Source organism: Narcine bancroftii, chromosome 11, assembly GCF_036971445.1.
Source record: "Narcine bancroftii isolate sNarBan1 chromosome 11, sNarBan1.hap1, whole genome shotgun sequence".
Lineage (NCBI taxonomy): Eukaryota > Metazoa > Chordata > Chondrichthyes > Torpediniformes > Narcinidae > Narcine > Narcine bancroftii.
In genome coordinates this window covers 41,176,970-41,203,053 of record NC_091479.1, presented here as the reverse complement: position 1 = coordinate 41,203,053, position 26,084 = coordinate 41,176,970, and the positions used below count along the sequence as shown (strand labels likewise).

Below are 26,084 nucleotides of genomic sequence, written 5' to 3'. Positions count from 1 at the left end.
AGAGGAGAAATAACAAACTGAATACGTGGGATGAAAAGCCCGAGCAGCAGAAATGGCAGTGGTGCTGGATGAGTGGAGTCGACTCGTTGATCAGCACATCTGTCTGGATGGAGGGGGAAAGGATAAACAAGACAAACATGATGCCGTCACTGTGAGGTTCAATACGACAGCTGCAGAGAATCTGAAATGAAGGAATGGTGAAAATATTTGTTTTTGGATCAATGTGACAAAATTTGACCTGACAAAAGAAAACAAAATTGCTTTGTTCTGCCAGAACTCTCTAGATCAAGGGGCACAATAAAATAGTCCAGAAGCCAACATTATGAAATTGAACAGCCAAGTTATAGAAATCGGCAGCAAGAGATAAAACACAGTTGCATAATTCCATGAAAGTGGTGTCACAGGACGACAGGGATCTAAAGCCAGCTTTTGTCATCTTGGCCTTCATTAATTAACAAAAAGAAAATAGGAGTTGGGAAGTTATGGTGAGGTTGTATAAGATGATGGTGTTAGAAATTAAAGTACCTTTAAAGAAATTGCTCGAGACAAAAATTGAGAACAAAGAACATTTATTACTACAACAATGCAAAGTTGGGTGCTTCCCCTTACCCTGGGAATACACACATACACTGGGGCTCACCCAACTTTTATACAGTCAATTTCAGTATCAGAGTGCCCTCCCCCTTAAATTCTTCTGCCCCCTGGATGGGTTTGGCATAGGTAATCCTTCCTGCCTACGTGCAGTTTCAGTACACTTGGAGGACCAGGGGGTATCCTGTGGGTGCCCCATCATGTCATTGTCCTTATTCACACCTTCCTGATTCTCGGGGCTACAATCTCTTGGTATGCAGAGTTGACTCATTCTATCTAGGGTTGGCTAATTTCATATGTATAAATCTGTGTATGGTTAGCTAATTAGAAATGTATGACTTGGTACTTCTGTCCAGGGCTAGGAGACCCTTATCTGATCCAGACTACCTCAACTTCCTACATTCTATTGTTCCTTACCACTCCTTATCTTAGTCTTATGGTCTTGTCACAAAGACTAGAAGATTCTTATGTTAATCGTGCTGACTCTGCTTTCCTGCATCCTAATCCCCAAGTTCATCCTGTTTGTACTGGTTACAGCCATTTACTGATGAACTTTAGTTTCTTCCATGTTCATAATTTTAGATCAATTTTCCCATCTCTCACAATCCTCACTTTTCTTTTAGATCAGTAATACTGATCTTTCACCATGATCAGTGTTACTGATCTTTGGTTACTAGTGTCAGTGTGACTGATCCCCCCCCCCCTTCCTCACTTTTCTTTTAGATCAGTAATACTGATCTTTCAAGTGTAAGGTGTAGTTTTACCCAGCTGGTCAATAACCGAAATGTAACACCTGTGTAAAGTCTTTAGGTAGGGGAGCACCATGAAAGTCAGAGTAGCGAGTCCAGCTGCTTATTAGGGTTGTGAGTATCAGGCTCCAGTTCTCAGTAAAGAGTCTAGTCCATCCCACATCAGTCCGAAGTTGCCACGTCTGGACATGGGCATGGGCAGATTCACGTTGAAACATTGAAGCAGTGTCTTTGAACCACCCGACTTTTGTAAGCGTTGTCCTGACGAAGTCTGTGAGAGACGCTGCCTTCAGCAGCGAACGAGTAGCAGTAGTCAGGCGGTTCCGTTGAATTGTGGCTAGTATCTGATGTCCTCTTCAGCCCCGAACCCTAGGGCCACCGATCTCCGAAGGCTGTCTGGAGCCTGATATTAAAGTGTCAAGCAGCTCACGTTGTTGGTAACTGGTGCTCCCCTTCACAGGGTGATGAAAAGAGACCAAGCTGGGGGGGGATTGTTTCTTGTGATTTAACTGTGTGTTGCAGCTTGTCTGCTAACATTAGCATGGGTATCATTGAACTTGTGAGTTGCAGCCTGTCTGTGTACATTAGCATATGTATTAACTCTCTCTCTCTGCTACATGTACAATCCTGACTACCATTCTGTCTGTCTTTGTCCCACCATGTCCTTTGTGCTATCGCCTCAAAACTTCTGTCTTTAATACCTGTGTAGGCTAAGAAACAAATTAGATGTACTCCACTAAAGCTGTTCAGTTCCCCTGGTCCGTATTGGAATCCCTTGTTAACCCATATCCCACTATGACTATACATTAAATCTATGCCCTGTCTACATTCTAAAGGAGCACAATTGTAACCTCTGCTGCCCCTATTCCAGGAGGACTTAAAACATAGCGAGTAATGAAGTGACATAAACAGTTAACAAACAATACCCCAATAAATGAATAAACAGTTAAAAAAATAAACAGTTAAAAATACAACAATAAATGTATAAACAGTTAAAAAAAATACAACAATAAATGTAACATTACGGCACTTTGTCACGGCGCAGTGTAAGTTTCAGGTCTGAAGGATGAGGAACTGCACGCCAGGTTGAGGGTTGAATCTGTGTGTCGTGATGTTGTGGTTCAGAAGCTGGTTTAATTCTTTGAATGTGGGTCCAGCCTTTCTCTCTTGTTCTTACTGCGGTGTCTGTAATTAAAAGTACACAGCAGGGACCATCCCAGGCAGGTTTTAGTTGATCCTCTTGCCATGCTTTTACATATATCCAATCACTAGATTTTAATAAAATGAATAACAATCTGACTTTCCTTTGTGTTAGTATAAAAATTGTAAAATGAAACACAAACCATATTTGCATGGGTTTTGAATATGTTAGACCTTATTAAAATGCAGTTGGAGCTGCTTGTCTGTATGGGGCACAACCCTCCAATTTGTTAGAGTACATAACAGACATTGTAGCACAAGAGCCTCTGCAAGAGAACTTGAAACATATTCAACCTTTAGTTCTGCCTTAAGTAAAATGCCTTGTGCCACAGCTCACAACCATATTCCATATAATAACCATATAGCAATAACAGTACTGAAACAGGCCATATTGGCCCTTCTAGTCCGCACCGATTTACATGAAACTCCAACTAGTTCCACCTACCTACTCCCTGCCCATAACCCTCCAACCCCCTCACATCCATGTACTCATCAGTGCCACTGTAATATAGTTGAACTAACCGCTGCACTACCCAAAGTGAGACAAGAGCCCATGCATTTTCTGACTAAAGGTCACAAGTGCAGCCAACAGATTACTTCAAGGCATTTTCAGCCTTGCTCCTCTGTGCAGCCATGTAATCTTTGAGAAGAGGCAAACATAACCAAGGGCATTAAAAGGGTAAAAATCTGGAAATTTTCTCTCCACAGAGAGCATTGGGGAGCCTGGAACCGATTGTTGATTTTGTAAAATGAAGTTGAACAGGCTTGTACACATTTTCAGACTGCTTGTGCAGTGAGTGCCATACACCATGGTCTCCTGATTCATTGGTGAGGAGGTGATCAGTAAGATGCAGCAGTGGAAGCGCTTGCTCAAAGGCTGGAGGAAAATTAGACTTAGTCCTGGATTTGTCAGAATGATAAGAGTTTATCTAAAGCTGGCTTTAGATAGAAGAACATCACAGGTGCTCCTCAATTTACGATAGGGTTGCGTTCCAGCAGACCCAGCTTAAGTTGAAAAAAAATCTTAATTGGAGAGGTACCTTGTCTAACATTAACAGCACTGTATCAGTCCTCATACTGATCTCACTACCCTGCTCTCTCCCAACAGTCCTTGTAAGCTTTCCGAAAATGTGATTAACCAACGAGGCTACAAAAAATTCACCTTAGAGAAATTATCAAAGTTTATTGGAAAAATCAATGATGCTTGTGATGACCTTTAACACATTATATGAAAGTAAATGACAGTCATGCTATTGTGTCATCGTAAAATCATAAGTAGGGGAGCACCTGTATTACCTTTCATATTTTTCCAATGTTGATTGCACACACAATCATTTAAGTACCGGCTAGTTTCTATAATATTGCACTTAAAGTTTAGCTGCATGAATCCTGGAGCTTGTGGAGTCATTAGTGAATCAAGAAATATTGGTGCCATGGCAATTTCTCTGTACCATGCCAATTTCCCAGTCCTGAAGCCGGGATGTAGTGAATAGTATCAGGTACAAGATCTGTGAGTAATTAATGCTATTATTCCTATGCGCCCAATTGTTCTGAACGATGCCACCAATTTAAATCATATTCCACCTATTGCAGTACTCACACACCACCATAGACCAGTTCGCAGGTTTATTTCTCCATTAAGCTGAATCCAGTCGCGCAGGGTTTACCTCCGTGATTATTTACAATGTAACTTCCACACTACCGGATTTAAATATAAACCTGATGAATGGGGAAAGTTATCATGAATTAAATAACAGCGGCAATACAGAGAAATTGTGCCGAGGCATTAATTTCACTCCGGAGGAAAATGCACCAGAGAAATGAATGATTAAACTTATAGGAATCCCCATAGGAATCCCCAGAGGTGGGTGATCTTTAAACTCACGGACCTTGACTGCTGAATGTGTAGAACAAATGTACTAAATCTATTGATAGGGCTCCATTCCTCTAACTGCAAGACAGGTGCCTGGAGCCTCAATTTCAAGTGCCACAGTGCACTTAAAGGGACATGCACACTCCCCCTTCAACTGGCTGAACCAGCCACTTTACACATCAGATCCTTTCTTTATCTCACATACACTTAAAGTTAAGATGTATAGAACTCACCCTATTTGCGCAAACATTTCTCCCTGCAAATGTTATAACATCACTCAGCTCTCAGGTACTCCCTGTGCAAAATCACATTTGAATACAATTTATTTCATGAATTGGAATTAACTGGTAGTTAAATTCGCTAATTCTACAGTATTGAAAAACGATCATTTATGACATTTAATTTTTAGCATGAATTTTAATCAATATTGGTCAGTGACTGAAGTGGGAAGTCGTGATTTATGAAATTATCTCTGGTCTCTACTCTCCCACTCCCGACGCTTCTCCCAACATTGAGGAGCTGGCACACAGTCCCTGCCTTTTTCATGTTACTCATCTACTATTCCTTTAACTGCTTGCATCAAAATGTTAGCCTTTGCTTTCTGCTTATCCTCAGATGTCTGGACAAATGCTTTTTGTGTGATCTGTAGAAGCTGGGTTATTCCCTGCTCATGCCAATTTTCTGTCTTTTGTAATTTTCTCCTAATGTCTGGGGCTGAGTTGGTAACAAAACCTGTTAGTACCAATTGTTCCCCTGCTGGGGATTCTATGTCGAGACCCCCATATAATATATATATTTGGTCCCAAAAATTGGTCTAACTGTTCGGCACATCCCTGGGGATCTTCTATCAGGGAGATTAATTCTTTCTTGAAATTACGTACTTCAGTGCTGGTCAGGGGCACATTTACGAACCCCAGACCTTCTCCCACGGGAACCTCCCGCAGGGGTCGCATCCAGCTAATTTCTGGTTTCTTAGATTTGTGTTCCTGTTCCCTGAGAAGTGAATCGCAGGGTTCTGCCACTTCTTCCTGAGGGATCTCACGCTGTTCTGAATTACAATGTTCTACCTCTACTGTCAACGGAGGTGGTAATCGAGCGCTTTGTGAGCGAGTCACCATACCACTCCGGTTCTCCTCTTTCTTCTCTAGTGGTGGGGGAGGAGGGGGAGGTGCAGAAGGGTAGGTCATAGGAGGGGAAGGAAAGATAGGAGCCGGCATAGGAGGAACATAAGGTGGAGGGAGGGAATGTAACACATCCCAACCCTGTGATTCAGGGACAAAAGGTTCCTCCTCTCTCTTATCACTGAATTCTTTCTCATTCAAAACCAGTTGTTCAATGGGTCCCTTGAGCCAGCAGGCTGCATATTCCCTGCTCTCAACATTGTCTTTCTGGTTTTGATAGAGCCAGATGTTCAAAGCTTGACACATCCATTCATCCTCGGATCCGAACTTTGGCCAGTACACGGAGCTCCCTTTAACCGGGTATTTAACCCATTCAATACAACAATACCCGACCATTGTCAGTTTGTCTTTCCCACGGGTCTTTCCCGTGCCCCACTCAGATAACATCAACCCAAGCGGGCTGTACGTAGCTATCTGGTGTTCACATCCTGAACCAGGACTCTCTTCCTTGCTACTCATTATTCCCATACTTATAAACAAGTAAAATTACTCTTACCGTGTTCCAGTAGCAATGCTCTAGCGCGCTTCCTTCCGTCGTTTGTTCTCAATGCCTCTTCTCGGATATCACTCGCTTCTTCCACTGACCAGCCACCCGTCGCTTGTGAGTCCAGCTGAATCAGCCGGGGTGCACCTACTCTCGTCGTCGGGGTACTCTGTCAGTGGAGGGAGTGTGATCCCGGACGAGCCCCCATTTGTTAGAAATTAAAGTACCTTTAAAGAAATTGCTCGAGACAAAAATTGAGAACAAAGAACATTTATTACAACAACAATGCAAAGTTGGGTGCTTCCCCTTACCCTGGGAATACGCACACATACTGGGGCTCACCCAACTTTTATACAGTCAATTTCAGTATTAGAGTGCCCTCCCCCTTAAATTCTTCTGCCCCCTGGATGGGTTTGGCATAGGTAATCCTTCCTGCCTACGTGCAGTTTCAGTACACTTGGAGGACCAGGGGGTATCCTGTGGGTGCCCCATCATGTCATTGTCCTTATTCACACCTTCCTGATTCTCGGGGCTACAATCTCTTGGTATGCGGAGTTGACTCATTCTATCTAGGGTTGGCTAATTTCATATGTATAAATCTGTGTATGGTTAGCTAATTAGATATGTAGGACTTGGTACTTCTGTCCAGGGCTAGGAGACCTTTATCTGATCCAGACTACCTCAACTTCCTACATTCTATTGTTCCTTACCACTCCTTTTCTTAGTCTTATGGTGGCTCTTGTCACAAAGACTAGAAGATTCTTATGTTAATCGTGCTGACCCTGCTTTCCTGCATCCTAACCCCCAAGCTTATCCTGTTTGTACTGGTTACAGCCATTAACTGATGAATTTTAGTTTCTTCCATGTTCATAATTTTAGATCAATTTTCCCATCTCTCACACTACCCTAACCTAGGGGAAGGAGTGGTAGGGGAATGGGGGTAGGAGAAAGGGGGTAATGGAAGTGGGGTGAGTAAGGGGTAGGCTTGGGGGTGTGGGTATGGGATAGGGGTAAGGGGTATGTTTTGAGGAAGGAGTTAGGTGTAGGGGATAGGGGTAGGGTTTAGGCTTGAGTTGGATGAGAGTAAGGGCAAGGACCGGGATAGAGGTAACATTGTGAGAGATGAGGAAACTTGACATAAAATATGAAAGATGGGGAAACTAGTGCAGACATGTGGAGTGATGGATTAAACCAGTATGAACAGGCTAAGCATGGAAATTAGAATGCAGGAAGCAGAGTCAGCCTCTGTCAGATAAGAATCTTCTAGTCTTTTCGACAGGATCAGTGAGCCCACCGTATGAATAAGATAAGGAGAGGTAAGGAATAATAGAATGTAGGAAGTAGAGGTCGTCTGGATGAGATAAGGGTCTCCTAGCCCTAGACAGAAGTACCAAGTTCTACATATATAATTAGTTAACCTTACATAGATTTACAAAGTTATACATATTAAATTAGTCAACCCTAGACAGGATTAGCGAACTCTGCATATGAAGGGACTGTAGCTCCGAGAATCAGGAAGGTGTGAATAAGGACAATAACATGATGAGACACTGACAGGATACTCCAAGTGCACAGAAACAGCACGTAGGCAGGCAGGATTGCCTTATGCCAAACCCATCCAGGGGGCAGAAGAATGTAAGGGGGAGGGTATTCCTATACTGAAATTCACTGTATAAAAGTTGGGTGAGCCCCAGTGTGTGTGTGTATTCCCAGGATAAGGGGAAGCACACAACTTTGCATTGTTGTTATAATAAATGTTCTTTGTTCTCAATTTTTGTCTCGAGCAATTTCTGTTAAGGTACTTCTATTTCTAACAACATCATGGTTAGGGTTAGGAGAAATGGGCTAGGATTAGGTCTAGGTTTAGGGTTAGGTTTAGAGTTCAGGGAAGTGGGTTTGTATTAGGTTTAGGGGAAGGGGGTAGGAGTAGGAGGTAGAGGTGGGGTGAGTGTTTGGGGTAGAGGAAGGTGGGTAGTATTAGGGTTGGGGTTAGGGGACGGAGTAGGGGTAGAGATAGAGTTAGGGGATGGGGTAGGGGTAGAGTTAAGGGACGTGGAGTAGTGATAGGGGGTATCGGTAGTGTTAAGGTTAGGGTTTGTTAGGGGTTAGAGTTAGGAGTAGGAGAATGGGAAGAGGGAGAGGAACCGGGAGGTGAGCGGGGGAAGGAAATGGGGAGGGTAATGGGCAGGGGAATGTAATGGAAGATTTAAACCGTGTTTTTTTTTTTACTTTTGCAACCTTTGCTTCTGCAAGGCTGAGAACCTGCTTGTTTTTTTTAGTATCTGCAGACTTAAGCTAAATTCCACCGAGGGGCCAGAGATGCAGTTATCTGACAAAAGGACATCTGTAGACCAAGAACATTTAATCTTCCTGCTTGTTTTGGTCACAGACTGTCAGAGGCCTAGCCTTGATGCAAAATAACCATTGTATTCAAAGTGATAAGCTGAAAATTATGTTATTTGCTAGAAGCCTAGCATGCTAGCTTGCTCGCTTATCTTTCTTACTGTGCTGGGAATAGGTGCTTGGGTAAGCAGTTTTTGGGTAATATAAGCCATGGTCCCGCTGCTGAAGAGAGAGACTCTCCGAGAGGTGGCAACGTCTTTCAGCAAGAAGAACTTCTAGAGTCCAGCTAACGTCCCGGTCGAGGGAGGTGGAGAAGCTGCTATCGGTTCCCCGACAACCTATGACACGTGTGCAGTCATTGCCTTGCTTTGGCAGTTGGGACCAGTCCAGGCGTTGATAAGTATAATTGGGAAGGGCTTGCATAATTTAGTTTGAAATCAGCTTTTGAATTTGTAATAAACATTTGTTTAAACTGAACTGCTCTCAGTGTGGGTGTCTATTTTCTTATGGTAGCTCAAACACTGTGACCAATCTCAAACGAACAAAGTGAGAGGTACAAGTTTACCCAGGACAGGGAACAGGGTGGAGGAAAGGGGAGGTGAATGGAGGAAGGTATCTCTACCCCCTCCCTTCCCCACCCATTCCCCTACATTATCCCTGCTTCTCCTCTCCTCCTTCTAGCAGAAGTCGGGCCTCATTCCAGCCAGAATCTCCCTGTGGTTTCAGAGCCTCCGTTTCAGAAAGTGCCTTCGATGCTTGCTGCTGGACAGACATCTTGTCTCTTGATTCATTCTGTACCATTATTATTAAATTAAAAAATGGTTGGGTTTTTTAAGCTTGAACTCAAAATGCTGGTCCAGATAGACAACACAGAAACAGGCCCTTCAGCCCCTCTCTCCTGCTGGCTGAGCTGTTGTAATCAGTCCATATTCCTCTCCCCCTTTTCATTCTTTGCTCCCAGCCAGCTCATGTTGCCTTGTCAATCTCATGGCCTGTGGGAGGAAGCTGCCTGGCTGTCCCGATTTTATTCCTCCATATCTCCTTCCTGATGGCAGGGGGACAAAGAGGCTCTGTGCTGGATATCTATTTACAAATCCCATCCTTGCAAACAATCAAGGGTCCCTTGCCTTGAGGTTCCACCCATGTTGCCTCTCCCTCAGCACTCTCTCGTCAGAATACTACTGCACCCTCCTTCCCCTCCTCTCCCAGGTCTCAGTAACCCGCTGACAATTCCAGTCAGCTGCCATGTCTATACCCTGCCCCACCTAAACCGATGGATCGATCCGCACCTTCTCCCCTCAAGAGTTCGAGGAATCCATTCTCTCACAATGTCCTGCTATCGAATGCCCTGCATCCTCCTTCCCACTTAGTTCTGACGTCTGTGGTGGGTAAGTTAATGGTAAGTGTTCTGAGGGATGGCATTTACAAATATTTGGAAAAACAGGGATTGATAGGTAGTAGTCAGCATGGTTTTGACAGGGGTAGATCATGCTTAACAAACCTTATAGAGTTTTTCTAGGGGCTTACAAAAAAGGTTGATGAAGGGAAAGCTGTGGATGTTGTCTACTTAGACTTTAGTAATGCTTTTGATGTAGTAGAGAGATGGAAGTCTTTTAAAGATCAGATTTTGAGAGTGCAAAAGCTTTATGTTCCTGTTAGGTTAAAAGGAGGGGCAAAAGGTTTGAGAGAGCCGTGGTTTTCAAGGAATATTGGAAACTTGGTTCGAAGAAAAAGGGAGGCGTACATTAGATATAAGAAGCATGGAGTTAAGGAGATGTTTGAAAGATACATTGAATGTAAGAGGAATCTTAAGAGAGGAATTAGGAAAGCTAAAAGAAGGTACGAGAAAACTATGGCAAGCAGGGTGAAAACAAATCCAAAAGAGTTCTACAAATATGTTAATGGTAAGAGGAAAGCTAGAGACAAAATTGGTCCCTTAGAAAATCAGAGTGGAAAACTGTGTGTGGAACCTAGAGAAATGGGGGAGATATTGAACAGTTTCTTTTCTTCGGTATTCACTAAGGAGAAGGATATTGGGAGATGTGGGATAAAAAAAGCAAATTGGGTAAATATGGGGAATATAGAGATTACAAAAGGTGTAGTTTTAAGGCTTTTGAAGAATATAAAGGTGGATAAGTCTCCAGGACCAGACGGGATCTTCCCCAGGACATTGAGAGAAGTGAAGGAGGAAATAGCAGAGGCTCTGGCGGTAATTTTTCGAATGTCATTAGATATGGGGATAGTGCCGGAGGATTGGCGCATTGCGCATGTGGTTCCGTTATTTAAAAAGGGTTCAAGGAGGAAGCCTGGCAACTATCGGCCTGTAAGTTTGACGTCTGTGGTAGGTAAATTAATGGAGAAAATTCTTAGAGATAGTACTTATAAACATCTGGATAGACAGGGTCTGATCAGGAGTACTCAACATGGATTTGTGGGAGGAAGGTCATGTTTGACCAATCTGATTGAATTTTTTGAAGAGGTGACTAGGAATGTGGATGAGGGTAGCGCAGTGGATGTTGTCTATATGGACTTCAGTAAGGCCTTCGATAAGGTACCACATGGAAGGTTAGTTAGGAAGGTGCAGTCTTTAGGTATAAATTTTGAGATAGTCAAATGGATTGAACATTGGCTGAAAGGGAGAGGCCAGAGAGTGGTAGTGGATAATTGTCTGTCAGGTTGGAGGCCGGTGACCAGTGGTGTGCCTCAAGGATCTGTATTGGGCCCATTGTTGTTCGTTATATACATTAATGATCTAGATGATGGGGTGGTGAATTGGATTAGTAAATATGCAGACGATACTAAGATAGGTGGAATAGTGGATAATGAAGAAGGTTTTCTAGGATTGCAGAGGGATTTGGGCTGCTTAGAAAAGTGGGCTGAAAAATGGCAGATGGAATTTAATGCTGATAAGTGTGAGGTGCTTCATTTTGGTAAGAAGAATCAGAATAGGACATATGTGGTAAATGGGAGAGCATTGAGGAATACAGAAGAGCAGAAAGATTTAGGAGTGACGGTACATCGTTCCCTGAACGTAGAAACTCACGTGAATAGGGTGGTGAAGAAGGCTTTTAGTATGCTGGCCTTTATCAATCATTGCATGGAATATAGGAGTTGGGAGGTGATGTTGAGATTGTATAAGACGTTGGTGCGGCCTAATTTGGAGTTCTGTGTGCAGTTCTGGTCGCCTAATTATAGGAAGGATATAAACAGAGTGGAGAGAGTGCAGAGAAGGTTTACCAGAATGTTGCCTGGGTTTAAGCATCTGGAGTATGGGGAGAGATTGGACAGATTGGGTCTTTATTCTTTGGAGCGTAGAAGGTTGAGAGGGGATTTGATAGAAGTATTTAAGATTATGAAAGGGATAGACAGAGTGGATGTGGATAGACTATTTCCGTTAAGAGGAGGAAAGATTAAAACAAGAGGACATGAGTTAAGAATTAAGGGGCAGAGGTTTAGAGGTAACATGAGGGGGAACTTCTTTACTCAGAGAGTGGTAGCTGTGTGGAATGATCTTCCGGGAGAAATAGTGGCGACGGAGTCAATTGTATTATTTAAGAAAAGGTTGGACAGGTATATGGATGAGAAGAAGATGGAGGGTTATGGGCATTGTGCAGGGAGGTGGGATTAGAAAGGGGTGTTTGGTTCGGTGCGGACTAGAAGGGCCTAATGGCCTGTTTCCGTGCTGTAATTGTTATTATTATTATATTATTATTACAAAGTTCCCCACAGGAGGTTAGGTGAAAAGGTAGAGGCATTAGGTATAAATAAGGAGGTAGTGAAATGGATTCAGCAATGGTTGGATGGGAAGTGTCATAGAGTAGTGGTAGAAAATTGTTTGTCAAATTGGAGGCCGGTGACTAGTGGAGTTCCTCAGGCATCGGTCCTGGGTCCACTATTGTTTGTTATATATATTAAAGATCTGGAAGAAGGGGTGGTGAATTGGATAAGTAAGTTTGCAGATGATATAAAGATTAGTGGTATTGTGGACAGTGAGGAAGATTACCATAGCTTAAAAAGAGATGTAGGAAAGCTAGAGGAATGAGCTGAGAAATGGCTGATGGAATTTAATACAGTTAAGTGTGAAGTGTTGCATTTTGGAAAGGCAAATCTAAATAGGTCATATACATTGAATGGTAGACAATTGAGGAGAGCAGAGCAACAAAGGGATTTAGGAGTTATGGTAAATAGTACCCTCAAAGTTGATACTCGGGTAGATAGAGTGGTGAAGAAGGCATTTGGAATGTTGGCCTTCATAAATTGGAGTATTGAATTCAAGAGTTAGGAAGTTATGATGAAATTGTACAAAGCATTGGTGAGGCCAAGTTTGGAATACTGTGTGCAGTTTTGGTCACCAAATTATAGGAAGGATATAAACAAAATAGAGAGAGTGCAGAGAAGGTTCACGAGAATGTTGACAGGATGTCAGGGTTTGAGTTACAGAGAAAGGTTGAGCAGCCTGAGGCTTTTTTCTCTGGAGCATAGAAGATTGAAGGGGGGATTGATGGAGGTGTTCAAGATTTTAAAAGGGACAGAGTCAACATGGATAGACTTTTTCAATTAAGAGTGGGAGATATTCAAACCAGAGGCCATGGTTTGAGTTGAATGGGGAAAATTATATGGGGAATATGAGAGGGAAATTTCTTCATGCAAAGGGTGGTTGGGATGTGGAATAAGCTTTCGGCGGAGGTGGTTGAAGCAGGGACATTATTTACATTTAAGGAAAGACTGGATGATGACTTGGAGGGTATGGACCAGGTGCTGGTCAGTGGAACTAGGAGGGTGGAGATTTTGTTCCGGCATGGATTAGTAGGGCCACACTGGCCTTTTGTGTGCTTTATATGGTTATATGGTTATATAGCAATGAGAGGTTTAACAGTGTTGTATGATAAAATGTGTCAGATAATGTTTCATGAGGTTCACAGTGGGGGGAAGCTTTAATGCTGATGTACAGTGCATGGAGACAGATTTATGACACCCGGATCACAGTGGGGAGGTTTATCAGTGATGTATAATAAACTCGGGCATATACTGTTTTAATGAATTCACAGAGGGGAGAAGGTTTAAGTGTGATGTATGGGAGACTGAGACGGATGCTGTGAAACCGGGTTCACATTAGTGAGAAGGTTTAACAGTCAGGTTCAATTAACTGTGGCTGGTACTGTGACACCAGGTTCACAGTGCGGAAGAGGTGTAAAGGTGACACGCTATACAATGTTGCAGATACAGAGACATAGAGTAAACAGTGGGGAGAAATTTTAATGGTGTTTTCTCGAGACTGAGGCAGATATTATTTCACTGGGTTCACAGAAGGGAGGTTTAATGGTGATGTATGGTTGACTGAGGTAGATACTGTGACACCAGGTTCACAGTGGGGAGAAGGTTTAACAGTGATGTACAACGAACTCTGGCACAAAATGTGACACAGGTTCACAGAGGTGAGAAGGTTTAATGGTGATACACGGGAGACTAAGGCAGATACTGTGACACTGGGTTCACAGTGTGGAGAAGGTTTAAAAGTGATGTACATTAAACTGGGTCAGATAAAGTGACACCGCATTCACAGTAGTGAGAAGGATTAACAGTGATGTATGGTAAACTTTGGCAGATACCATGAAAATTAGTTCACAGAAGAGAGAAGGTTTAAAACAGATGTGCGAACGGTGCTATACAGAAGAATGAGGAAGATACTGTGTGACTGGTTTCACAGCAGTAATTAGTAGGTTTAACAGTGATGTACAATAAACTACAGCAGATGCTGTGGCATCAGGTCATCAGTGGGGAAAAGGTTTAACGGTGATGTACAATATAATGTGGTAAATACTGTGACACTGGATTAACAGTTGAGAGATAGATCAACAGTGATGTACGGTAGACTGAGACAGATACTGTGACACTAGGTTCACACTGGAGAGGAGGTTCATCAGAGATGTACGATAAACTGTGGCAGATACTGTAACACCAGGTTCACAGCAATGAGAAAGTTTATCAATGATGTACAATAAACTGTGGTGGATAATGTGACACCAGGTTCACAGTGGGGAGAATGTTTAACAGTGATGTACAGTAGATTGAGGCAGGTAATCAGACACCGAGATCACAGTAATGAGATGGTTTAACGGTGAGGTACAGCAGACTGAGGCAGATACTGTGACACCTGGTTTCCAGCAGTAGTGAGAAAGTTTAACATTGATGAACAATATAGCAGATGCTGTGGCACTAGGTTAACAGTGGAAAGAAGTTCTAATGGTGATATACTGTAGACTGATGCAGATACGGTGACACTGGGTTTGTAGTGGGCAGAAGTTTTGTCAGTGATGTTCGATAGAGTAAGGCAGATTCTTTGATGCCAGGTTAACAGTTTTGAGAATGTTTAACAGTGTACGATAAATTGTGTCAGATACTGTGAAACCAGGTTCACAATGGGAAAAGGGTTAATTGAGATATACGGGAGATATATGGTAGACTGAGGCAGATACTGTGACGCCGTGTTCACAGTGAGGAGAAGGTTTAACGGTGATGTACGATAAACACTGGCAGAAACTTTGACAAATGGTTCACATTGGGGATAAGGTTTAATGGTGATGTATGGTAAATTGAGATAGATACTGTGACACCAGGTGCACAGTGGGGAATAAGGTTTAACAGTGATGTACGGTAGACTGAGACAGATACTGTGACACTGTGTTCACAGTGGGGAGAAGATTTAATGATGATATATGGTGAATTGAGGTAGATACCATGACTCTAGGTGCACAGTGCGGAGAAGGTTTAATGGTGATGTACGATAAACTGTGGTAGGTACAGTAAAACCAGCCTCACAGTGGGGAAAAGGTTTACTGGTGATGTACGAGAAACTGAGGCAGATGCTATGACACTGACGGGGTTGACGTTGGGGAGAACGTTTAACAGTTATGTATGATAAACTGTGGCAGAGAAAGTGACACTGTTTTCACTGTTGGGAGAATGTTTAATGGTGATGTACGATAGACGTACGCAGATACTCTGACACCAGCTTCACTGGGGGGAGAATTTTATCGGTGATGTACGGTGGACTGAGATAGATACTGAGACAATGGGTTCACGGGAGTGAAAATGTTTAACATTAATGTACGATAAACTGTGTCAGATACTGTGACACCAGGTTCACAGTGAGGAGAATGTTTAACGAGATGTACAATAAACTGTGGCATATAATGTGACACTGAGTTCACAGTGTGGAGAACGTTTAATGCTGATGTCCAGTAGACTGGGACAGAAACTGTGACACCGGTTTCAGAGCAGTGAAAAGGTTTAACAGTGATGTATAAATAAACTCTGGCATATACAGGATCACAGTGGGGAGAATGTTTAATGGTGATAGATGGGAGACTGAGGCAGATACTGTTACATCAGGTTCACAGTGGAGAGAAAGTCTATGGGTGATGTAAGGTATATTCAGGCGGATATTGTGACTCCAGGTTCACAGTGAGGAGAAGGTTTAAGTGTCCTGTATGGGAGACTGAGGCAGATACTGTGACACTGCGTTCAAAGTGGAGAGAATGTTTAACATTGATGGAGGATAAATTGTGGCAGATCGGGTGACACCGGTTTCTCAGTTGAGAGAAGGTTTTATGGTGATGTTCGGTAGACTGAGGCATATACTGTGACACTGTGTTCACAGTAGGGAGTTGTGTCAGTGATGTACGATAAACTGTGGTAGATACTGTGGACACCGGGTTCACAGTGGGTTGAAGCTTTAACGGTGATGTATGGAGGTGTGACAAGGATAATGTGACACCATTTTACATTAGTGAGAAGGTTTAACAGTCAGGTTCAATGAACTGTGGCAGGTACTGTGACACCCGGTTTACAGTACTGAGAAGGTTTTAAAGTGATATACGATAAACTGTGGCAGATATTGTGAAACCAGGCTCACAGTGGGAAGAAGGTTTAAAAGTGATGCATATAACACTATTGCAGATACATTTACACCAGGTTCACAGTAGGGAGGAGATTTAAGGGTGATGTATGGGAGACTGAGGTAGATGCTGTGACACCAGGTTTACAGTGGGCAGAATGTTAAACGGTGATGGACGGTAGACTGAGACAAATACTATTACACCAGGTTCACAGGGGGGAGAAAGTTTAACGTTGATGTCCGATAGACAGAGACAGAATCTATGAGACAGGATTTAGATTCATGAGAAGGTTTAACAGTCAGGTTCAATGAACTGTGGCAGGTACTGTGACACCAGGTTTACAGTACTGAGAAGGTTTAAAAGTGATGTACGATAAACTGTGGCAGATACTGTGAAACGGGGTTCAGAGTGGGAAGAATGCTGAAGGTGGTGTACAGTTAACTTTGACAGATACTTCTGACACCGGATTCACTGTCGTGAGAAGGTTTAACAGTGATGTACAATAAATTCTCGTCTATACTGTGATATCAGGTTCATATTGGGGAGAAGGATTAATGGTGATATACGGTAGAGGGAGGCAGATACTGTGACACCAGGCTCATTGCATTGTTCATTTATCTTAATTACAACATCTAATTTATATGCTCCATTTTGTTGTGGCAACTCCCAAACATTCCATAAACTTCTATTCTAATCAGATTTTGTTCATTTAAATAGGTCACCACTAAAAGCCCAAATCGTTTGGTCTCTTAAGTACACTGCACAAAATTAAATTCTTTACCTGGGTTTGGTTCAACGGCACTTCAGTCTGCTTCATTATTTTTTCAGTCCCTTGTTTTGTGCTTTCTGCTTTGCCCAGCCGATACGCCAAATGGGCATCCAACTCTGTCTTCTCAGCTTGACCCAACGTCTCCTCTGTAAACTTAAGGAAACCAAGGAGACCAAAGTTAACATTTTCACATTTGCATTTTCAAAAACAAAAATGACGCTGTGATTTGCAGTTTCACATCATAATCCCACTTGCTAAACTTGCAAGCAACTGCACCGCATCCTACAGCTGGAAAATTGCAAGCGAACTGCTTGGTTAAAGCAAAGATTCCACCCAGACACCCCATTAAAGGCCTCCAAGTTAACAACAGATAGCAACCTGAAAGTTAAATGCAAAGATTTGTATCAGGAAGATTAATGGGCTTTAAAAAAAAAAATCATTTCCACTATTGAAAGAAAACTCCTCAGGGAAAACCAGGCTCTTGTTGAACAATTCCTGTTGTATTCCTCAAAATGCTTTGAATCTTGATTTCAAGCAGAGTCATTTGGTGAGATTTTTGGTCTAGAACAAACCATGCACACACACTCCCTTAAATACCTGCAAAGTCCTGGTTCAGCTCTGTTCCATGCTAAAGCTATCAGAGCTTTTCTGAAGAGATAGCGGACTTCAGATGCTGGTACATTGAGTCACAAAAACACTAATGCTTCCCTGAACAACACACCTCTCTCTGAAAACCAACAAAAAACTTCCCAGTGGTAATCATTCACATTTTGAGCACCAAAATCTGGTGAACTTGATAAATGTTAAATTCTGTGCACAGTATAAGAATGGCCTGCAAACAGTGGACTTGGAGGAATGAGAAGTGAGATTGGACTGTGAACCAAAGAACTTTTCTGAACTTACACACACATTACACACACGTCCACTTAGAATTAGAAGGGGGGTAAGTTAGATAAAGTAAGTTAAAAGAGTAAAATAGTGATAAGTTAAAGTGTTATCTGTTTTCATGTTTAAAGATAATTAAAATCAGCTTTTGTTTAAGTAACCATTTGTCTTGGTGAATATCTATTGCTGCTGGGTTTTGGGATCCTCTGGTCTCGTAACACAGAACCAAGCTTCAGAACAACCCTCATTCTTTAGGTTATGATAATAGTCCATTAATGGGCTAGAATTATAGGCCAGAATTTATTGTACATCACTGTGAATTGACTCTTCAATAATTTTTGTAAATATCAACAAGACATAATATCATTTCACTGTTGTGTTTGTGTCGTTAGAGAATTGCCTTCCCATTCAATCAGGTTTAGAGTTTTGGGTGCCGTATTTGAGAAAAGATGTGCTGGTGTTGGAGAAGGTCAGAGATGATTTACTGGAACGATATCAGGAATGAAAGGGTTAGTGCATGAGGAAAAATTGTCGACTCTTCGACTGTACTAGTTGGAATACAGAAGGATAAGGGGGACCTCAGAGGCATTTCAAATGCTGGAAGGCCTGGACAGAGTACATATGGCAAAGATGTTTCCCATGGTAGGAGATTCTAGGACAGAAGAGAATAATTTCAGGATAAAAGGGTGTCAATTTAAAACAGATGTGGCAAAATTGATTTTGTCATTTGGTTGTGAATCTGTGGAACTGAGGTCATTGGGTGTATTTAAAGCAGAGATTGACAGGTAGTTGATTAGTCAAGGAACCAAAGGTAATGGGGAGAGAGCTGGGGAGTGGGGGTGAGTGGAAGAATGGTGGAGCAGACTCAATATGCCTACTTTTCCCCTTTATCTTGTGATCTATATCCTGTGAAAGACCTAGACAACCCTCCTCTTGTATTCCATTTTCAGAAAAAAGTCTGCATCATGAGTTTACGTCACGTGAACCCATTTCTGATTGAATCCCATGTTACATGTGACCCAAACCAGATTCTGCATTCAGAGGATTGCAGCTTCCTCATTTTAAACATTGTTATCGAGCAGCTCAAATGAGATTTCTTGCTTCTTTTTGTGAAAGGGAAAAATTGCCTTTAAAATGTATAAAATAGGAGAGAGAAAGGCAGAAGAATTTATATACAAGTGGGAATTGAAAAAGATACACCATTGTTGAAACATTTGATTAATATATGGATTAAAATAAATGATGAAATTGGTGTAAGTGGATGTACATCACCCAGAATGGCTTTGATTCAAAATCCTCGTATCTTTTTCAAAGGATCATCAATTTCTGGACAGCTGGTTTCGTAAGAGGATTATAAATGTTGAAGATTGTTATGAAAGGAGTCAATTAATGTTATTTGAGCAACTGAGAAATAAATATCGTATAACTCATTGCAATCATTTTTGCTATTTCCAACTTAGAGCATATTTGAAGGATAAGTTGGGACCAACCATGTTGTATTGAAATAGAAATTCCTTATAAAGAGGAATTATTAAAAAGTTTACTTCTATGATGTCCTCTTGATTACAAGTAGGAACTTTTAAATGAGGAGTTCATAAGTATAGACAAATGTGGGAAATGGATCTGAATATTGTAGTTGATTGGCAAATATGGGCAGATCCATATAAGTTTCTCAATGTTTGACACAAATTAGTTCAGCATAATTGTTTTTACATTAGTAATGTAGCAAATGTCAGCAAGGATTTATCTGAAAGCTGCATCTGGAGTCAGTTGACTCAGGCAGTTGGATTTGAAAAGCTCGACAGGAAGCTGATTTGGCAACAGAGATCACTTGATCCAGGGGAGTTGTATTAATTCACTTCAACTCAGCAGTCTGGAACTATTGACCAGAGTTCCACACTGCAGCAGTGAGGAAGGAATTCACAACTCGTTTTTCTTCTACAGTTACTTCTTACACCAGAGAAATTGAATAGAATAAAATCAGAATTATCAGATCGATGTTTGAAGTGTGGTGAAGATGTAGCAACTTTCTTGCATTCAACTTAGCTTTGTCCTAATGCAAGATCTTTTTGGTGAGAATTACAAATTTTTTGGAACAAGTTACAGTTGTTTATCTGCAAAATCCAACATTATTTTTATTAGTAATATTGAGGGAATAAGGCCCAAATTAAAACTAGTAATATATCAATTGAAATTTGTTAAATTAGCATTAGCAGGGATGTGGAAATGTATTGAACTTACTCGGAAATCAGATAAATTTTTAGGGATGCCAAGATGACATGCAAAATTTCAAAATTGTCTTCCTTTAGAAAAAATTACATAGAGCTTAAGAAATATATACTCTATGCTTTTGCAAATTTGGCACATGAATATTCAAATATTAGGCTTCAATTTGTAATAATGCCCTTTCCATCCCTCCACACATGTGAGATTCTCCTCTAAGATGTAAATTTTTTAATTAGGTGTGTTAGATTTCCTTGCCACCGCGAACTTTGGGGAAGTAGAGGACTAGCACAGGGCACAAGAAAACATGAAGACCACACCCCATCAACATTTGAGAAGCAGAGGATTCAATACACGGGTCAGTGACCATGGAAGCAGACCAGTGAGGGGTTCTGCAACTGAAGGACCAACATAGGTGACAGGCTGTTGGTAACTTGAGGCTGTGGGCTTCTGGACAAAGAACCTACACTACACTGTGGATTGCTAAATACTGGTTGGAAATTGGCTAAATGGGTGTCAGGTATCAGACCTGGGATAAGAGTGGGTCCTAATGGGTTCCTAATCGTGTCAGAATATCAAAATTGGAGCTAACATTGCCAATGACTTGGATTGGTCTGTGAGCATTGAAAGAGAATCCACAGACCCTCAGTGACTTGGCCCAGGGTTTGGGGTAGTGGGGGGGGGGGGCAGGAGAGCATGACTGTGTGTTTTGCTAAATAATTTCAAAAGTAGGTGTAAATGGATTATTGTTTTTAAAGCAACAAATACATGGACTCAGAAGTTTTCTGTTCTAAGAAGGTCATGTGCTTTTGCAAGCAGAGAGGAGACACCAAATAGGCTTTTTTTCTAAAAGAGAGAGAGAGTGAGATGGCAAGCTGGCATCTTGTTGAAACCCCATTTTGAAGATGGGTTGTGAGTTCTCAGTTCAGCCTGTTGAAAAACCTTGTTTTACATACAAGAGGAAATGGCTGGCTAGAAATGGTGTTTCACTTGAAATAAGGGAAACAAAAAGAACTCAATGGTGACCTGCAGAAGAGGTTATCATTTGGAAAACCCTGATGGGGCAAGTTTCTTTGGCAAGACACCAAAGTGGCTGATCAGAGGGAATCAGTTTTGTGTGTCCAATGAGCAAGAAATCCCTTTCTGAAACCAACAAGAGCCTTCCTGGAGGGTAACCATTTACTTTTAAGCACCAGATCTTGGTGAAAAGTCATAAATGTTGAATTCTGTGCACAGTATAAGAATTAATAGATACCGGTGAACTTGTAGGAGTGTCAAAGAACTTTACACACTTTAAATACACCTGCGTTCAGAATTAGGAGGGGTTAATGTTAGGCAGTTACATTAATAGTGATAAGTTAAAGGTTGATTGTTTTTTTGTTTAAAGAAAATTAAAAATTACTTTTGCTTAAGTATCCATTTGTCTTGGTGATTTTCTATTGCTGCTAGGTTTTGGGGTCCCCTGGCCTTTAACAGTCCCAAGATGAGGTCTTCTACTCCAGAACACCCAAAATGTCTTATTTCTTCAATAAATGCAGATTCCCCCATATTGTCATTGTAAAAGCCTGCACCCATATCTCCAATTCTCTTTCTGCCCTTACCACACCTCCTCTCCAGCACAACAAGGACAGAATCCCACAGGTTTCTCACTTACCAACCATCAGCTGCCACATCTGACACGTTATCGTTGGAAACTTCCAACTTCAGCACCATCCTCTAACCTGCAACATCTAACCCACTCCACTCATATCCTCTTTTCACAGGGGCACATCTTTCTGTGACTCCCTCGATGGCACTACCCTCTCCAACCACCACCATCTCATGCACTCCCCATTGGAACTGCAGAAATTGCCAAACTTGTCCCTACATCTCCTCTCACCTCCATCCAGGGCCACAATCAGACCTTCCAGTTGAGGCAGAGTTTCACATGAACCCCATCCATCCTAATCTCCTACATTTGGATGACTCAGTTGACCTCGATATCAGCAAAACCAAATACAGACTGGGTGGCCATTCTGCTAAACACCTGGGCTCTGTGGATCTAAACTTGAGCTTCCTGTGACCCACCATATTAATTCTCGAACCCTTCCCGCAACATGTCTGTTAGCCCCATCCCTCACCAGGGTGAGGGCAAACAATCTTAAAGAAAACACATTATATTCCTCCTGGGCAGCCTTAAACTCTATAGCATGAACACGAATGTTTCTAATTTAAGCAGCCACTCACCTCTGTCTGATTTCACTGTTTCCATCTCTTGATCTACTGCCCATTTGAATATATTTACTCCTTTAAGGTAGAAGAGTTGACAGTGGTGTTTTCCCCATATAGTTTACCATTGAACAACTGGCAAAATTAAGTGGCAGTTGTTGCAGAATGAATGGGGTTATTGTTCAAAATCTGCCTGTGATGGAAAGTATTCTTGGACTGAATAGACATCTGGGCCAAATGGCTATTTAAGGACAATCTGTACATGATTGTACATCCTAAAGTACAATGACTACTTCTATCCACTAAAGATTGTTAAAGAGCAAGAATAAACAATACAATCACATAAAATTCCCATCCATACAGCACACGTATTAATACACAAAACAATCACTCCTCCTTATTGGTCAGGAAGGGCCTACACTTCCCAAGGAGGCTGAGGAGGTCAAGGCCAACGCCTCTCATCCTGAGATTTTACAGGAGCGCAGTTGAGTCTCCTGTCTGGCTACACTTTTGGATGGTCTAGTTGCTGTAAAGCATCAGTCAGGAATGATGCAAAGAGTTGTGAGGATCACTGGGATGTCCCTTCCTTCTGTAGATGACATTTACTGGGAGTGTTGTTCAAATAGGGCTCAAGGAACAGTAAAAAGACCATTTCCGTGCAGTGCACAGCATCTTTAACCACGTCCATCATCAAAATCAGGACTGCCAGGCTGGGGAATAGCTTCTTCCCACAGGCTCTGAGATGGATGAAAAGTATCCTATAAGTGCAATAATGACTCCAAATATTTATGTATGTAGCGGCTACTTCGATAGAGCTACTAAAGCAAAACACACACACACACACCAGGCTAGTCAACACAAGACTGCTTTATTCAGACTTTACAGCCTTCTTTAATTTACTGCATGTCCCGGGCTCCATGAGTTTGCTGCCAATCCACAGGACCACAGATTTAAATTAAGCCCTGAGAGTGTCCCATGCCTTTCGGCAGGAGAATCCACAGATCAATGTGCCATTCCTCAGCACACAGCACCACGTGTGGGCAGTCAATTAAATGAATGAGTTCCCAGCTGTCTGTCTTATGACTTCACGCGTCTGCCAAAGAACCTTGTCCACTCGACCCACAAGACAACTGCTACATCCCCCCACCCCCAGAACCGTCAACAGAAACTAAAACACCCGCTGTCTTGCTGACCGTGGATCCGTTATTTTGCTGAAGGCAAAAATGAGTGGCTGGTGGTCTGTGAACACAGTGAAATGCCGACCCTCCAAAACAAATTGGAAGTGCCGTGTGGCTCGATACAATGCACGATATTTCATCTCCAATGGCCATAAATGACGGCTAAAGAATGTGAGATGTTGGCAATGGCCCTCGATGTACTGTTTTGGAGGTATTGAATTTCGGAGAGATAATACCGGGAAATTCATTAAGCAGGGCAGCGTAGGCATCTTTGTGCAGGGTCTGGACCCCGAGATGGAAACTCTCCCTTTGCTGCAGACCAGTGGGTATGTTTGAAAAGTGGTAGCATGAACCAATTTCCTCCACCTCACGTCTACTAGCAAGTCATGGGACCTTAAAAAATCTGCACCCATAATGGGTTGTGCAATGGAAGCCAATACGCAATTCCAATGGAATGTCACACACATTGATAGGCTTGGGGAAAAAATTGAGGTACCTTTAAATTCTTTGTTTGCATATTTTAAAGTACGTGCTCCAGTCGTGAAAATTTTGGGCAGGAATTGAAGATGCCCAAGTTAACTAAATTAAAAAATTTAATTGTAAATGTGGCAGAAAGCGATTTATTTCAAAAATGTATTCTTTGTTGGAAGAGAAAATGGCTAAACTGGATTTAGATAAATCAATGATTTATCCTTAAAATTATCCGAAGAAGGATGGACAACTATGTGTGAAGATAGTGTGACTAAATTTGGTGAAATATAATTTTCAACATCAATTGTATTAAACGCCGGAAAAGTTAAAAAGATATGGATTTAGTCATTCAGATTTATGTTTTCATTGTGGGACTCAAATTGATACTTTTTTTTTCAATTCAGTCTGGTTGTGTGATAAAGTAAGTATTTTAGGAGAAAAAAATTAATGAGTTTCTGGTGGATTTATTTGAGACTTCTTTAATGTTAGATCCACTGCTTTTTTTAAATGGGGTATATTACAACTTTAACAATGGGTTTAAGAATGGATAAATCTCAAATTGAATTTATTCGGTTTGCATTAGCATTGGTTGGGAAATGTATTGCGATTACGTGGAAAAATTATGTGGATTTAAATATGAATCATTGGCAAAATGAAAGCTTGTATTTGTTTGGAAAAGATAACATAATTTTCCTAATAATTATTTTTTTAATGTGAAGACATGGTCTAAAATTTAGTCTTTTGCCTCTCTTCCTTCTTCAAGAGTGGAGTAACATTTGCAATTTTCCTGTCCAGACCTGGCAGACAAGGATAGATGGACTTTAAACATGAACATGGTGAGTAATTAGTGAAGCTATTCATTCAGATATACTGCTCACAACTAAGTAATTCCAAAACACCCAAGTTATAGGGTTCCACATAAGAGACGAGGCCAATAGCCGCAGAGATCAAGACAAAGCTGAATCATACACACCATTACTACCAAGATTTACATTAGTGACATATCAGAGTCAATGCGATACTTTAAGATTAGTTACAGCACAGTAACAGACCCTTTAGGCCCACAAACCTGTGCCTCCCAATTGACCTTCAACCCCGCCCATACTTTTTGAACAGTGGGAAAAATGTGGAGCTCCCCTTCCCCCACCCCACGATGGAAATGCTCAAAGAAGCTGTTGGCCTGAAATACTTAGCCGTAATTCCGGTAGTGCCCAGAGGATCTGTGAAAGCTCGGACCAATGCTGACTCGAACTGAGACTCTCGATCTATTATAATTGGGCCCTGAACACCAAAAGATCGAATCCAATGCTCCACAAAAGCTCAAGCAATTGTTCTACAGAGATGCCGATGATAGGAATTTCATCCTTCCACCTGGCTGTCCTGTCCTCACACATGAGCAGATAAGTACATTGTCGAGATGGTGGAAGTGGACCTGCCAAGCCACAAGGTGCACGTGCTGGAAATGGGAATCCACAACAACAAAATCCCCCAGCTTGAATTTCATGTGCCTGGTGACTTTCGGGTGTTGACTCAGCAAGCGAGTCCTTGCCCATAATCCAACATTCTGCTTAACACAAAGCCAGGTAAGATGTCCCTTAACCAGTTTGATTGATGCTGTTCTACCTGAAAGAGATAGATTGTGAAGAGAAAATTTCCTGCCTCATAGCCGCCCACACAAACGGCATAGTCCTTCCTGTTGGGGGAAAAAAATCACAGACCAATTCTTCACCCAATTCATCCAGGGTCACATCTTGAAGATGGAGACCAGAGTTGACCTGGTTACACCGTATCAAATCGCGATCAGTATGCCGTGCATGATCCATGACAGAAAAATCGATGGCAGTAATTTTATGTAATGTCATGCCTGGATAGGGCTCCAGCCACATCCTTTGCCTTTCCTCAGATGTGCTGTGTGTCCAATGAAAATTGGAGGATGAAGTCCAAGTGCAGAATCTCTCTGGGCAAGTAGAGATGTGTGCTTGTACTTACAGTATGCATAAGAGGCTGGTGGTCTGTATAAATGGTCAAAGG

General features: G+C 41.9%; 1 protein-coding gene across 4 annotated transcripts in view; it reads right to left on the bottom strand.

The window, feature by feature from the left end:
• Positions 1-602: 602 nt before the first annotated feature.
• The window catches only part of LOC138745736 (uncharacterized), a 34,354-nt gene continuing 8,872 nt past the window's right edge, over positions 603-26,084 (bottom strand). For 2 of the 4 annotated variants that reach the window (XR_011346461.1, XR_011346462.1), the window contains 3 exons: positions 17,101-17,241; positions 4,647-4,708; positions 603-2,525 (listed from right to left, as the gene is read on the bottom strand). Coding sequence is in view for 1 of the 4 variants with exons in the window: in XM_069903009.1 (XP_069759110.1) it covers positions 5,115-6,062 (948 nt within the window). In the remaining 3 variants the exon portion in view is untranslated. Of the gene's footprint in view, positions 2,526-4,646; positions 6,316-17,100; positions 17,242-26,084 lie in introns of those variants that run through there. The other 2 variants (XR_011346463.1, XM_069903009.1) reach the window with 2 other exon arrangements.